Here is a 15,198-nt window from a genome sequence, read left to right as displayed (position 1 = left end):
CCTCCACGACCTCAAAGGTCTTACCCAACTCTAACTTCATGATCCCAAGTCATTTCCCTCCATGCCTCAGTTTCTTCATAATTAGAGTGACGTGGTTGGCCCAGAAACGCCTCTGGGATCCCCTCATCTGTGAAGGTGTGCTCGTGGGACTTTTGACCCAGCCCTCGGCAGGTAGCTAGACTGACACATGGCCCAGCCTCTTGGAACTGGCCCCGGAAAGCTGGAATTTGACCCTTCCCCAAGACACGTACACAATAAAGCAAACTTCCAGGGGAGCCACACACTTGGAAGTTAAGACAACGCTGTTTATTGAAAGTTTACAGAGACAGGCTCAAGGACATCGACATTGGAACCGTGTTATTCAAACACACATACACACACACACACACACACACACACACACACACACACAGACACACATACAAACACACCCAACAAAATGAGGCAAAACCCCTCGCCTGACCCTGGGGAACACAAAACAAAAAACCCAAACATTGTGAAAACTGGACCAAACAAAACACCACAGAAAACTGGCTTCTAACAAGACACAACATTCTGAAATGCCAAAGCATGAACCGGTCTACAGGCCAAAGGGAAAGTGGTCACTCCTGGGTCAAGCAGGGAAGCACGGGCAGCCCAGGAGCTGGGTTCAGGAGGTCATTTCAGGGCTGCACGTTCGGTCTCTTTGGGAGGTTCTTGGTAGGAAGTGGGAGAGAGTGCTACATTTGTGGGGGGCCCCTGAGGACCCCCTGAAGAGTTCAAGTCCCTCAGGCCAGAGGTGCTCTGTGGGGCTCTCCTCCATCTTTTCTAGTGAAGGGGAACCTGACCCACAGAGACCTGAGTGGACTGTCTTGGACCGGAGGCAGTCTGCAGGCTCAGTAGGGAGGCCACGGGAGGTCACCCCAAAGTGTCCTTCCTGTTTCCTTCACATGGCATAGAACCCCACAGCGACAGTGGCGACGATGGAGAAGGTGAGAATCCAACGGAGGAGGGGCGAGTGGGAGAGGAGGCTTTGCTGGGGCTTCTGGGCAGCAGTCTCTGTGGAAGTCTGGCCTGCGAGAGAAGAAAATCTTGGCATGAGCACATCATCGAATCCAACATGGTACCTCACCAAGCACCCAGTTCTGCTTGAAGGCCCCTGGTGACGGGAACCCATCATTCCTCAGGGCATCGATTCAACTCCTAGGCAACTCTGACTGTTAGAAATATTTTCTGGGTGGCGCAGTGGATTGAGCGCCGGCCCTGGATTCAGGAGGACCTGAGTTCAAATCTGGCCTCAGGCACATAACACTTACTAGCTGTGTGACCCTGGGCAAGTCACTTAAAAAAAGAAATATTTTCTGATATCAGGTCTATATCTGCCCCTCTAGAACACTGAGACCTAGGGCCTTTTTAACCTGGGGTCAGTCCGTTATTCAACCCATTAACCAATATTTCTTAAGTTCCTACTATGTGCCAGACTCTGTGGATATCAAAGAGGCAAAAGACAGTCCCAGACAAATCACACACAAAGCAAGCTATATACAGGTTAAATAGGAAGTCATTAACAGAGGGAAGGCACTGGAATTAAGAGGGTTTAAGGGTCCATGAACCTGGGTTTTATTCTTAAATGTTTTGATAAGTATGTTTCAATAAAATTGATTTCCTTTGTTATCAGTCTGTCAAGAAGTATTTACTAAGCACCTACTGTGTGCCAAGCACAAAAACATTTAAATACATTGTTCTGAGAGGGGGTCTATGGCCTTCACTAGACTAACTGGCAAAGGGGTCTAGGACACAAAAAAAGATTAAGAAGCCTGGGCTAGGACACCCCTCCTCTGATACTACCTACGTGACCTGGGCAAATCACTTAATATCCCTGAGCCTTGATTTCCTCATCTGTGAAATGAAAGAGATTAGACTGGAGGCCCTCTGACGTCCCTTCAGCTCTCGGTCTGCTATGCTCTGTCACTTTACAGATGAGGAAACCGAGGCATAAAGAGATGGAAATGACTTGCCCAAGGTCACCCAGGTTTTAAAAGCAGCAGAGCTGAAATTCAAATTCAGGTCTTCTTTTCCTTCAAAATCCAGTATTTTCTTTAAACCATTAGACCACACCCACTGCTGGGGGTTTGATGGTGATATATAAGCATAGCCTGGGATCTTCAAGCCCAGACCTGACGTTGTTTCTCAGAAGGAGGCTCACCAAATGTGTATGTCTTAGCGACATCTTCTCATACGTTCTTCCCTCCTCTACCAGTAGCCCCTCCATCTGGTTAGCCTTGAAACCCAAAGAGTTCCCCTTCAAGGAATGGGAGTAAAATGGGCAGAGTTTTGGGCTTAGGGTCAAAAGACCTGGGTTCAAATGCTGATTTTGCTATTTCTAGCAGTGAGATTTGGGGCCATCATTTCAACCTCTCTGTACCTCAGTGTCCCTCTCTGTTAAATAGGGATAATTGTATTCAGGACACCTGTGTCATAGGGTTGTTTTAGAGAGAGCACCTCAAGTCCAATGTCTTAGCATTCTGTGAATGGAAAATTCTGTGGGCACAGAGTTCTAGGGGAAAGGCTTACTATTATGGGAAGGAGAGAGGAGCTCACTATGGTGATAGAGCACCAGGCCTGGAGTCGGAAGGAGCTGAGTTCAAATCTGACCTCAGATTGTATGACCCTGGGCAAGTCACCTAACCGTGTTTGCCTCAGTTTCCTACTCTATAAAATCAAGGGGCTTAGCCTAAATGCCCTCCGCGGTCTCTCCCAGCTATATATCCTAAGTAAGAGCAATATAGGAGTGACAGGAAGAGCTATGGTTTGGGAGTCAGAAGCTGTGAGTTCAAATCAACCACCACTAGCCATGTGACCTTGGGCAAGTCAGACTTCCACACTCTAGATCAGGGGAGGGGAATCTGTAACTTCGAGGCCACATGTGGCCCTCTAGGTCTTCAAGTGAGGCCCTTTGAATCCAAACATCACTGAACAAATCCCCTTCATAAAAGGATTTGTTCTGTCAAACTTGGACGAGGTCACAAGGCCGCACCCAAGGACCTAGAAGGCCACGGGTTCCCCACCCCTGCCCTAGGGCCTCACTTTCCAGGTTTCTCTCCAATAGAATGTAAGCTTCTTGAGGGCAAGGCCATTTTTACTTTGCTCACTGCTCGCCTCAGTGCCTGGCACACAGTAGGGGCTTAATAAATGCTGGCTGGACTGGTTTGGCTAGGCAGAGAATGGGCGGGTTCTCTTAGATGGCCTTTCCAGTTGCTTGGATCCCAGATGAATGGGCTCCTTGCTCCTTTGGCCTCTGTCCTGGGAATCAGGACTGCACTGCCCTGGGGAAACTGGAAAGCAGGTGCAGGAGGGCTGATCCACATTCCTCAGTGGGTAGCCAACAGGCAGGTATTAAATGTTTACTTTGTGGGAGGCACAGAGAACACAAACAAAGGCGGCCTTGAAGGCCCTCACATTCCAATGGAGGCCACAACGGGGTAGCAGCCACAAGACGGAGAACCTGAGGAAGGTCCTCTGAGAGAGGCGCCCCAAGTCATTTTACAGATGGGGAAACTGAGGCCCAGGGAGTGCACAGGAGCATAGCTCTAGAGCTGGAAGGGTCCTCAGAGGCCATCAGCTCTCATTTTACAGAGGAGGAAACAGAGGCCCAGGGAAATTGAAGGACTTGCTCACAATCACAAAGGTAGGGAAAGCTCATAGGTAGGATTCGAACCCAGGTCCTTTGGATCTAGAGTCCGGGCTCTTTCCACTCTACCACACAGTTTCCAAGTACATGGCTTTCTTTCTAACTAGTATACCATTTCTCTCAAGTGACAACTGTCTTCCCAGGGAAGGGTAGCTCTGACGGGGAGCTGCAGGAGCAGCGAGCACTCTGGGGCTCACTGGGGCTGTGCCCCAAGGGAGGGACCTTCCCTCAATGACGAAGCCTTCTGACGCCTCCCTGGCCACTGTTTCTTCCTCTGGGCCCTCGAGTACCCCCTGGTGGCCAGTCCCCAAAGCCCGCGTGGCTGACATCACCTCACCTCCCAGACCACACAATGCACAGCCAGACGTGGGAAGCCACACAAACAGGAGCTGCCCAGATGTTTGCTAATTGGGCAGGACGGTGAGTCATGGTCATTGGAAGAGGACGGGAAGGCAAAAAACATGTGGCCCCAGGAGCGAGCAAAAAAAGCAGTTTATTAAGCTCCCCAAAGACAGTGATGCCACTGGGAAGCTGGGGGCACAGGGAGATCACAGGACTGACAGATGGAAAGGACTTGGGAAGGCTGACACCAGCTAATTCACTTGATAGACAAGAGAACCAAGAAATTTCTTGGGGGGATTTGTCTAAGGCAGGGGTGGGGAACCTGCAGCCTCTAGGTCCTCAACTGCACAGACCAAATCCCTTTTGTGAAAGGATTTGTTCCATCAAACCTGGACTCAGTCAAAAGTCTGCACCCAAGGACCTAGAAGGCCACAAGTTCCCCACCCCCTGACAACCTCTGAGGCACGGAGCTCTAGAGTTATGATTCTAATTCAAGTGAGGAAAAGTAGTAAGGCACCAAGAGGTTTACCTACTTCCCAAGGTCACACAGAAAAAAAAACGGCAGATAGATGCAGACATTTCTGACTCTCATTTGAGTGTAAGCTCCTTGTGGACAGGGATTCTTTTGACTCTTTTAGGATCTCCACTACTTAACACCAGCACATAGTAGGTGCTTAATAATCATTGATTGACTGATCGACTATTGATTGACTTTCAGTCCAGGACTGGCTGAAGTTGCTAAAATGGAAAATCTCAGACACAGGAACAGAAAGAAAAACTGATGTGCACGAGCTCTCTCTGTTCTTTGAGGGCAGGGGTCCCCTGGCTCACTCGTCACTGTATCCCCAGCCCTAGTGCCTGAGCTTTTCACCGAGTGGATGCTAAGGAAATCTCAGGTGCTTGGGAATAGAAGGATCCCTTCGAAGGGCACCTCCCCCCCATCCAAGCAGGAATCCTCTGGACAACATCCCTGAGGGGTGGTCCTCCAGCCTTGGCATAATGGGAAACCCCAAATTCTCAAGGCAGCCCATTCTACTGCAGAATAGCTCAGACTGTTAAAATAATAACAATGAGAATGACAACATTCTGATAGCACTTTAAAGCTTGGGAAGTGCTTTACAGATATTTGATCCTCACAATAACCCTACAGAATCGGTAGTGTTATTATTCCCATTGTATAGATGAGGAAACTGAGGCAAACAGGGTTAAGTGACTTGCCCAGGGTCACACAGCTAGTACATATCCAAGGCTAGACTCCTGACTCCAGGTCCAGCGTTCTGTCCGCTGAGCCACCTTTGGAAATTTTGCCTTATCTGAAGCAGAAATCTGCCTCGCTGTAACTTCTTCCCATTGCTTCCAGGTCCATCCTGAGGCCATGCCAATCAAGTATAACATTTGGGGAACAGATGACTGCATAATTTAATGAGAGAGGGAGAAGGGAATATTTGTTCTTACTGAGCTGGCAACCTGAGTTACCTACTTAGCAGCTCTGCTTAGGAAGCTTGGTGGATAGTGGGGAAATTGGCTAGAGAAAAATGCTGGTCTTCAAGGTCTCACCTTGTCCTTTGTCACCGGCCCTTTTTCGAAGCTCCTGCTTCCCTGAAACATTTCCATTCTCCTGGTTCTTGGGTAACAACTCCTGCAGCTCCTCAAACATCTAAGGACCAAAGAATGCATGCCCCTAGATCAGAAGATGCTCAAACAAGATGGCACCATGAGCCGCGGGGGGGCCCATCCCTCTGGGCTCTCACCCCCAACTGGGCTTTTCTTAGCCTCATCTCACATCATTCTTAAGGACCACCCTCCTCCCCCATCTTGCCTCTGGTCCTCTTTCTCTGGGAATGAATCTAACGTGGGAGTGAAGACCCTGGCACCAGTCATCCCTTCCTCTGGGGCTGAGGCTCTTTCCCACCAAGGAAAGAGGGGATAAAGACCAGGGTGGAACTTCCATTAAAAACTTTTATTTTTGAGAGTGAGGAAGGCTTCCCATGACCAATTTATGGGCGGATCTGGGTGAGAGCCACAGGAGATGGATGGGTCACCATCTGCATCAGGGGAGGGAATGCCCATGCTAGCGAGATCAGAGCCATTGTAATATTGTCTAGAGATAAGAAGACTTAGAATGTCTATGCTCGGAAGGGCCTTTGGAGGCTGAATCTGAGCTGGCACTCAGCCTGTGCTTCACCTCCCATTCAGTGGTACAGGCATCTATTTGCACCATCTTGCCATCCACCCATCTCCCTACCCAGGCTGGCTTTTTCTGCACCAGGCCTTCAGAATCCATCCTATAGTCCCTACGAATGTTAATACACATTTTTGGAAGACCCTGCCTGTCAACAAGCATTTATTAAATGCCTACTGGTTGACAAGTACCATGATTTCAAGTGAATGACTCCAAGTTCACCTCACCCACCCACTCAACTTAGCTGACTCCAGCCCAGACATACTTGCAGTGCCGGCTCACCTGGATGTTCAGGAGGAAGGATGTCTGTGCCTCCTCCACCACCTTCTTCTTGGTGGCTGGGCTCATCTCAATGGCGTTCATTCGGGACCGGTAAAGCTGCTTGAATTTGGTAGCATTGGTGATGGCCGGGAAACTGAAGAAGGCCACCCCTTCTCCTGTACTGGGGAGCCCCAGAGACTTCTGGGCAATCTTCTTAAGGATCTGACCCCCAGAGAGGTCCCCCAGGTAACGTGTGTAGGCGTGGGCCACCAGTAGCTCAGGCTCAGCGTGGCCCAGGTCACGAAGACGATTCACGTACTTCTCTGTGGCTGCCGTGTAAGGAATCTGCTTTCTCCACTGGTGGCCGTACCAGAACTCCATGTCCTGCTCCAGGGCCGGCGTGCGGTTCAGCTCTTCAGGGAAGTAGACGGGGGCGAGGGCAGGGTGGGTCTTGTTCCGCTCCAGCTCCTCTTCCAAGGCCAAGTAGATGTGATACAGAGAAGACATCACCATCTGAAACCAAGCGGTTAATCATTAACCTGCGGCTGAGCTGGTCAACGCAAGAGGAGGGCTGATCAATCAGTCAACGTTCATTAAGTGCCTACTATATGCTGAGCACTGGGGATGTGAGAGGAGGCTCCTCAAGGAGCTTACGCTCTAACGAAGGAGACAAATACAAAGTAATCTACAGACAGGATAAATGGGAAATAGAAAACACGAGAATTAAGAGGGGCTTGGGAAGGGTTCCAGTAAAGGAAGGGTCCACACAGCAGACTAGGTCAACAGGCTCCCGAGCTCCACTTCTGTGGCCTTCCCTGTGCCAGGCACCATAGGAAGAGACCAGAAGGATACAAGACACAGTGCCTGCCCGCAAGGAGCTTACACTCCAGGTAAGGAGAAAAGCAACGAGTGTCCTGGCCTAATGGAAATACCATAAGATATGGAGTCAGGAATTGAATTCTGATTGTGTCTCTGTGTGACTGTGAATAGGTCACTTAACCTTTCTGAAAAAAGTCCCAGGTCAGAGAGATCAAGCCCTAAAAGCATCCTGGAGTTGAAGGCAAGAGTTCTCTGCCATTTACTAGGCTGTATGACCTCGAAGAAGACAACACTTTATTTCTCTAGGCCTCAGTTTCCTCATCTGTAAAAAGAGGACCAGATGACCTCTAAGGTCCCTTCCAGGCAGAGTGGACAGAGAGCTAGCCTCAGAGTCAGGACAGCCCAGGCTCCAGGTCTGCCTCTGATATGGATTGGCTATTCAGTTCTCCCTGTGACCTTTCGCTCCTCCGGGTCTCAGTTTCCTGCTCTGTAAAATGAACGGATCGCACTACATTCCTCTACAGCCCCTTCTAGCTCTACTCCACGTTTGTCTTTGGGTTGGAGGGGCAGAAGAGAGGAAAAGTTTTGCAATGTATTTGGGGGAGAGAGGAAAGAAAGGACATTGTGAGTGAAAATGAGGACTTGGGAATAATATGGTAAGAGGGAAGGCTGCAGATGTAGGGTGGGACCACATTACAGAAGAATTTGATGAATTTGGAGAACCCCAGACTCTGCCTGGGTAGGGATCCCCTATTCACCACCCTTTGCTTGAAGACTTCAAGGAATGGGCAACTCACTACCCGTCAAGGCAGCCCACTCAATATTGGTGCAGGGCTGATTAGGAAGTTTTTCCTTATAACCAGTAAAAACCCACCTCTCTCCAACTTCTGCCCATATTTCCTAATTCTGCCCTCAGGGCCCACGTAAGCCAGCAGCAAATTCCTGAGCAAGAATAAGCATAGTCTACCCAGTTATTTGATGCTCTAGTTTGCCTGGAGAATTACAGTGGCTGTATAGCCCTTTGTACAAAGTGACTTCACTCATATCTGATTCGCTAACCAAAGCTAGGAGTTAGGTGGTGCAGATGTTGTACCCATTTTACAAATGAGGCAAACTGAGGCTCTGAGAGGAAATTGACTTTCTGATGATTATACATCAAAGAAGAGGCAGAGCCCAAACTTGAACCCCAGGCTCTTTCTACATCACCGTCAAGGCCAGCAGTTTATCGACCAATGCCTTGCTTTTTTCCTTTGGTTCCCACTCTGGATGACTCCCCTGGTTTCTGGAACGTCCCAAGGGTGGACAGGAGGCAGTCTGGCTTGTCAAGTGATATGGTTTTATTAATGGAAATGACAGGCAAGAAGATACATTGCCTTGTCGCTGTCCCCTAAAGACCGTGGGTCCCTTCTGTCTGCCTTGAAGCTCTGCCCCACCCCCCTCCAAAGGTCCTGCCATTGCCTCCCTCCCCAACGGAATGCTGGGGCTGCCTGACTTTGTATGCTCAGGCTCGGCACTCTGCTTGGCACATAGCACAGACTTAATAATTGATTTTTTATTTAACTAGTCACTCATTCATTAACTCTAGTCATCTATTAGGCACACGGGTGAAAAATCAAGAGGGGAACAAAGTCGAAGCTAATGACTGAGGATACCAAGGAAGCAGCCTGCAGGACAGAGAGCTGGACTCGGGATTCAGGAAGAGCAGCATTCAGATCCTCCCCCTGATGCTTATGTGACCCTGAATAACATCATCTCATAGAGTTTCAGTTTCCTCATCGAGAAAATGGAGATGAGAATAACCACGAGTACCTTGATCCACCAAGATTTTGGTAAAGCTCTGCTAATAGCCATTCAATCAATAAGCACACATTAAGTGCCTACTGTATGCAAAGTTCTGTCACACACATCTTAGGTAAGACAACGTTCCAGTCCTTATAGCATTGCCCATCTCTGTGTGTGTGAAAATGAGGGGTAGACCAGAGGTCTTCTAAGGTTCCCACCTCTTCCTACCTGTGTGACCGTGGACAGGCCATTTAAACTCTGAGTCTCAGTTTCCTCATCTGTGAAATGAGGGGATTTCTCCAGATGATCTCTAAGGTGCCTCCCAGCTTTGAATCTTACAAATCTACCTCTAACGCCTGTTTCAACTGTCCCACTGTATCATTCTGTGAAATTTCCAAGGGAGTTAAAAAAGAAAAAAAACAACAAAACAATGTACTTAGAGCCATCCCATTTGGTATGGGACAGTGGCCCTTTGGCCTCAATGAAGGAGGCAAAGTCCAAGCTGGTGGGGCCATCCATGCCAGTATAACTTAAGCTGGGACAGAACAACTCCCTCTGGGCAAATAGAAGCCTAGATAAATGGTTGGGTGGAAGCTAGTTCTCCCTTCCCTGCCTAAGGCAAGTAAATCGACAATTCAAGCCAAGAGCATTTATTAAGCACTTTCTGTATGTCAGGCACTATTCTGGGAATACAAATGCAGACCCTCTTTCCAGAGTGGTAGAACCTCTCAGATACCTGGCAGCTCAGGGACAGGGACAGATAGGTGGTCAAGAGCTAGGGAGTGGGGTGGGGTCTTACCCCATCACAGCACTAAGTAATCAGGGACCTTGGGTAAGTGCCTTCACTCTCTGGGCCTTGGTTCACACATCTTTAAATCAAGGTGGGGTTGGGTTGGACCAGGCGATTTAAAGCCCCTTTTGGACCCTAAAATGTGGTCAAATGATTTAGTCCCCTGCCTAGACTTTTGTGAGCTTTCTGGAGAACCTAACCTGAATTAATTAATCATCATGGTCTCACGTATGTACAGCACAGCCCGTTAGCATTTCTGGAGTGCTCTAAGGCTTAATCATTATTGTTAAACATTTACATCGGCCTCTAATGCAAAACAACCCGGTAGGGCAGGTTCTGTGTTACACCCGTTCTGCAGATGAAATAACTTGAGGGTCAGAGAGGATGAGTGTTAGAGTCAGAGCCGGCATGAATTTAGGGTTCAGGTTAGAGCTCACCGGTGGCTGAGGCAGGTTGGGACTCCTGCCTTCGGGTCTAGCCTCATCATTACATCAGGTCTCAAGCTGCCTCATCCCTATATCACAGTTCAGTTTACAAGGCATATTTCTTACCTCTGTGAGGGTGGCAGTATTACTGCCCTTTTAACTGAGGCTCAGAGCGATGAAGGGAGTACCCCAGGTGGTAAATAACAGAGCCTTCTTTCCATAATAATGGCAAATGGAACTTGCATTTATACGGGCTCTCAAGTTTCCAAAGCAGACGGTCACTGTTCTGGAGCTGGAAGGACCTTGGAGGTCAGCTAGACCAACTCCCACGTTTTATAGCCAGGGAAACTGAGAACCAAGGAGGCAAATGACTTCCGAGGCACATGGAGACGGTTTCATTCATTGTTACGGCACCCCCCAGTGCCTAGCACAGTGCCTGGCACGCAGTAGGTGTTCAAGAAAATGTTTGTGGAATACAGTGTCAAGAGTCGACATTTGAACCCAGGGCCTTTCCCCTGGAGTCTGACAAAGAGGCAGCCCTTCTCGCCAAGGCCAACTCCTCTCCGTGGACCCTTGATCTCATCCCCTCCCGTCTTTTTCAACAGGTTCCATCTTTACTCATCACCCCTGTTTGGAATCTCACTTTTCCCTGTCAGGTGATCCTGCCCTACTACTGTTTCCAAACATGCCCTAGTCTCCCCCATCCTTTAAAAAACAAACAAACCAACCGCCCTCCCTCCCCCAATGCTGTATCTGTCCTCTCCTCAGCCAAACGCCTTGAAAAAGTTATCTACACCTGCTTTCTTTGCTTCCTCTCTTCTCATTCTCTCCTCAACCCTTTGCAACCTGGCTTCTGACCTCACTCAGCTGAAACCACTTCCTCCAAAGTTAGCAATTATTTCTGAATCACCAGATCTGATGGTCTTTTCTCTGCCCTCTTCTTCCTTTTTGCCTGTGGTGCTGCGTCTCACTCTACAGACCGCCCTGTCCCCCGGACACTCCTCTGCGGTTTTGTGAGCTCACTCTTTCCCTGGTCTTCTCCTGCCTGTCTGACGCCCCTTTTTCAGCTCATCATCCACACCCCACCCCCTAACTACAGGTGTTTCCCAAGTCTCTATCCTAAGCCCTTTTTCTCCCCTATACTCTCAGTAAACATATCCAGTTCCTTGCGTTTAATTATCACCTCTTTGCCAAGGACTCCAAGCTCTATATACCCAGCCTCCGTCTCTCCCCAAGACTCCCTCTTCAGTCTTGCACCGCCAGTCGCCTGTTAGCCATTTTAGACAGGATGTCCCTGAGTCATCTTAAACTCAACGTGTCCAAAATCAAACTCATTCTCTTTCCCCCTAAACCCTTCTCTCTTCCAGACTTCCTCATTTCTTTCAAAGGCATCGTGGTCCTTCCATTCTCCCAGGATCAAGCGAGAGTCCCCACTCTTCCTTACCCCACATATCTCACAACGCGTTGCTAAATCTTGTGGTTTCTACCTTTTTAACATTTCTCATCTTCAGCCCGCTGGTCCAGGCTCTTACAACCTGCTATCGAGATTATTTTGAATTTCCTAACCAAAGTAATCTTCCTTAAGTGTAGATCTGACCATGGCATTTCTCTACTCAGCCAACTCCAGTGGCTTCCTACTGCCTCTAAAAATTAAACTTCTTTTGTTATCTTTACATCCCCAGAGCCTGGCACACCGTGGGTGATTAATAAATGCTTGCTGACTGGCTGACTGATTCTTTGTATCCCCAGTGCCTGGCACACTGTGGGTGATTAATAAATGCTTGTTGATTCATTAACTGTTATCTTTGCATCCCCAGTGCCTAGCACAGAGTTGGCATTTGGCACCTCCTTGTTGATTAAAGAAGTCACATAGCTAATTAAATGTCAGCCAGTTCATGTTACTCAGCCGGGCCTCGGTCATCTCTTAAGTTACACCCAGAACTATATATATATTGTCAGACCTCACGTGCCCCAGGTCCACACTTGCCACCCCCACCCCCACCCAGCTCGGGTCCCACCATACCTTGAAGCCTTCACGGGGCACCTGCCCCTTCTGGAAATTCTTCAGGAATTCCACATTCTCAGCCTGGGTGTGAACCTCCTTTGTGGCTTCTTTCAGGGCCTCTGACAGATCCTGAGGCATGCTGGGAAAGGAAGGCCAAGGAATAACATCGTTATGGGGCTCATAAGAACACCCACATTCTTCATGAGCTTCCCTTGTGAGGTGGCCTCCTGTGCGCACCCATCCTGCCTTCCAGGTGACCTCAGCCTCACCTGGGACTCACACAAACCACAAACAGAAGAATCATTGGACTTCCTATTGAATATTCATTTCTAAATATAATGTCATTTTTTTAAAATGCCCAAGCTCCCCCAAAATTGAAGAAAATGTTTTTCTCTACATTAAAGAAAAAAAAGAGGAAGTTAGCCAAGTGAATAGAGAGCCCAAGCTGGGGTCAGGAAGGCCTGGGTTCAAGTCCATCCCAAGCAGACAAGTAGAAGACCAAGTCTAGAGAGGACCTACAGACTACCATCTAAACTCTTCACATTCTCATGGGAAGGGTGAGGGGTGGGGGTGGGGGTGGGAGTGAGGGTGGGGTTAATGACTTCAGCTTCTTTTCTAGAATACATTAGAGAGAGATAGCCTCGGGGGTCACATGTTCCTCACCCCTGGGCTAGTGGATAAAGCTAAAGACCTGGGGTCAAGTCCTGCCTAGGACCCAGACTGGCTGTGTGACTCCAGCTAAACTGCTTAACCTCTCAGGGCCCCAGGCAACTGTTTCTAAGAAGCCAAGTTACAATCTTAGGTATCAGTGTAAGGGATTGAGACACAAATACATCCAGAGAGACACATATTTAAATATTATATGGATTCCACGCTCTCATAATAAAGATTGATTAAATCAAATTAATTTAAGAAAAATAAAAAGATATTAAAATTATCTGTGGATGTCTCCTCTCCCCTATATCCATGAAATCCCCATCCAGGCATTCAGGCCCCATCCCTAGTCTACCCCTAGATAGTGAGCAGTGAAAGGAACACTGGAACACAGACCTGGGTTCAAATCCTGGCTCTGTTATTTACTTTGAGGCAATTCACTAGTTCTCTTCTCTGGGCCTCGGCCTCAGATTTTTACCTCAGTGGGTAAAATCAAGGGAAGCTGGATCAGATGGTCTCTTGGGTCCCTTTCAGCTCTAAGACTATTCAATCCTATGAAGCGTTTTCCTGCCCAGAAGATGGGGCAGTACAAGAAGACACTCAAGAGAGGTGGAAGTGACTTACCCAAAGTCACTGTGCTGGGAAGTATCAGTCAGAATTTGAACCTGGGGCCCAAGATATGCTCTGGGTCCCAGAGGAAGTCCTGTCCCACAAGGTGGGCATCCCACAGACCAAATTCCATCCTGAGAGTGCCTGACTTCCAATAAGGAGGAAGTGCCAGGCATCTCTCTGCCTGGTTGCCCCTACCTAATTCAGGAGATCTCCAGACAAGGGTCACATCTAGAGCTTTTCCCAAGAGTAGGTACCATGACCTTTCTAGAAATCTATGAGGAAGCTTTTCCCACTATACCACTTTCCTATACTATGGATGGGGAAACTGAAGAAGCCCAGAATGCTTAAGTCGTGTGTATGCCTAGCTCCGGGTGCAAAGAGAATGCAACTGATGGAGGGATGTTTTGAGGGTGCCCCCGCATCCCCGCATCCCTCCCTACCATTCGCACCAGTTTGGTTTTCCCTCGAGAGTGACTGGGCAGGGGCTGGGCATCACCCCCCCCATCAGGGAAAGGGGAACGGCCAAAGGAAAGGGGGATGGGGTGGGGGTCCAGAGCAGCCACAGACTCCAGGAATCACAGTTAGAGTTGCAGACGTCTTCGCGTCTGCCCCGTCCATAATTTACATTTGAGGAAACTGTGGCCAGTGAGAGGGGATAAATGGGAATGAATGAGAGGTTGGATTCTCCAGGTCTTTTGATTCCAGATCTGGAATTTGGAGTCATTAGACCCAAAGTGGGGAAGAAGAGAGAAAGATGGGCTTCCGGCGGGGCACAGGGATGGAAGGGAGCTTATCGCCTCCAATTCCTCCCCACCCCCGTTTAACAGACTGGTAAAATGAGACCCGGAGCGTGAGTGACAGGGGCGGGATTCGAACCGGCAGGCGGCAGCGCGCTCTCCGCCGCGTCTCGCTGCCCGGCTGAGCTCGGACCCCGGCCCGGACGGCCCCGCTTTCCTTCCTCACCTGTCGGGCTGCTCTGCCTGGACAGTCTCCATCGCGATGTCCTCTTTCTCCTCTCGCCTCTCCCGGCTCCTGTTTGCGCTTCCGTGGGTCAGGAGTGCCTGGCTCCGAGTGCCCAAAGCCGCCCGCTCCGCCGTCTCCAAAGCGCCGGGAGCGAAGAGGACGGAGTTTGCTCCTGCTCCTGCCCCACAGCCAGCTTTAATACACTGTGGGTGTGTGAAGGGGAGGGAGGGGAGGGAGGGGAGGTGGGTGTCACGTGGGAAATAGCTGTAGCCCGGACTAAGCCCTCCCCCCCAGCTGATTGCAACACAGCCTCTGGGGACCAGGGCAAACATCTGGCCTCCCTCCTCCCTCCCCCCCGCCTCCGGGACCCCAGTCCCGAAGCACAATGGAGGTGGGGAGCCGGTGGACCCGGAGGCCTAGGATATCCTCCTGGACAAAGCGACCGAGCTTATCCACAGGATGTGCTTTCAAAACAAAAGAAAAGCTCCAGAACGGACGGAAACGCGAGCTGGCTTTGCTCTGGGGCACGGACAACCCGAGAAACTCCCGGCCGAAGCCAGGACGCCCTTCGTCCCTCCCTCCTTCCCCTCCCCCCGTCCCGTGAGCCCAGTCCCCTCTAAAGCAGTTTATTCGGATACTAATTCGGCGCGTTCTGCTTGGCCCCTGAGGGCCGAGCCCTGCACCTTTCTGGGT

At 49.6% G+C, this 15,198-nt stretch overlaps 1 protein-coding gene across 1 annotated transcript; it reads right to left on the bottom strand.

Annotated features, from left to right (window-relative positions):
* Positions 1 to 284: 284 nt before the first annotated feature.
* Positions 285 to 14,852, bottom strand: HMOX1 (heme oxygenase 1). Its single transcript, XM_020982467.1, has 5 exons — positions 14,506 to 14,852; positions 12,295 to 12,415; positions 6,477 to 6,968; positions 5,570 to 5,669; positions 285 to 1,053 (listed from the first exon to the last, which is right to left on the bottom strand). The coding sequence occupies exons 1-5, from the start codon at positions 14,835 to 14,837 to the stop codon at positions 926 to 928; spliced, it is 1,173 nt and encodes a 390-aa protein (XP_020838126.1). The 5' UTR covers positions 14,838 to 14,852; the 3' UTR covers positions 285 to 925.
* Between the last annotated feature and the right edge of the window lie 346 nt (positions 14,853 to 15,198).

This window comes from Phascolarctos cinereus, unplaced genomic scaffold, assembly GCF_003287225.1.
Source record: "Phascolarctos cinereus isolate Bilbo 61053 unplaced genomic scaffold, phaCin_HiC Scaffold_1;HRSCAF=81, whole genome shotgun sequence".
Classification (NCBI taxonomy): Eukaryota; Metazoa; Chordata; class Mammalia; order Diprotodontia; family Phascolarctidae; genus Phascolarctos; species Phascolarctos cinereus.
This window is presented reverse-complemented; position numbering and strand designations above follow the sequence as displayed.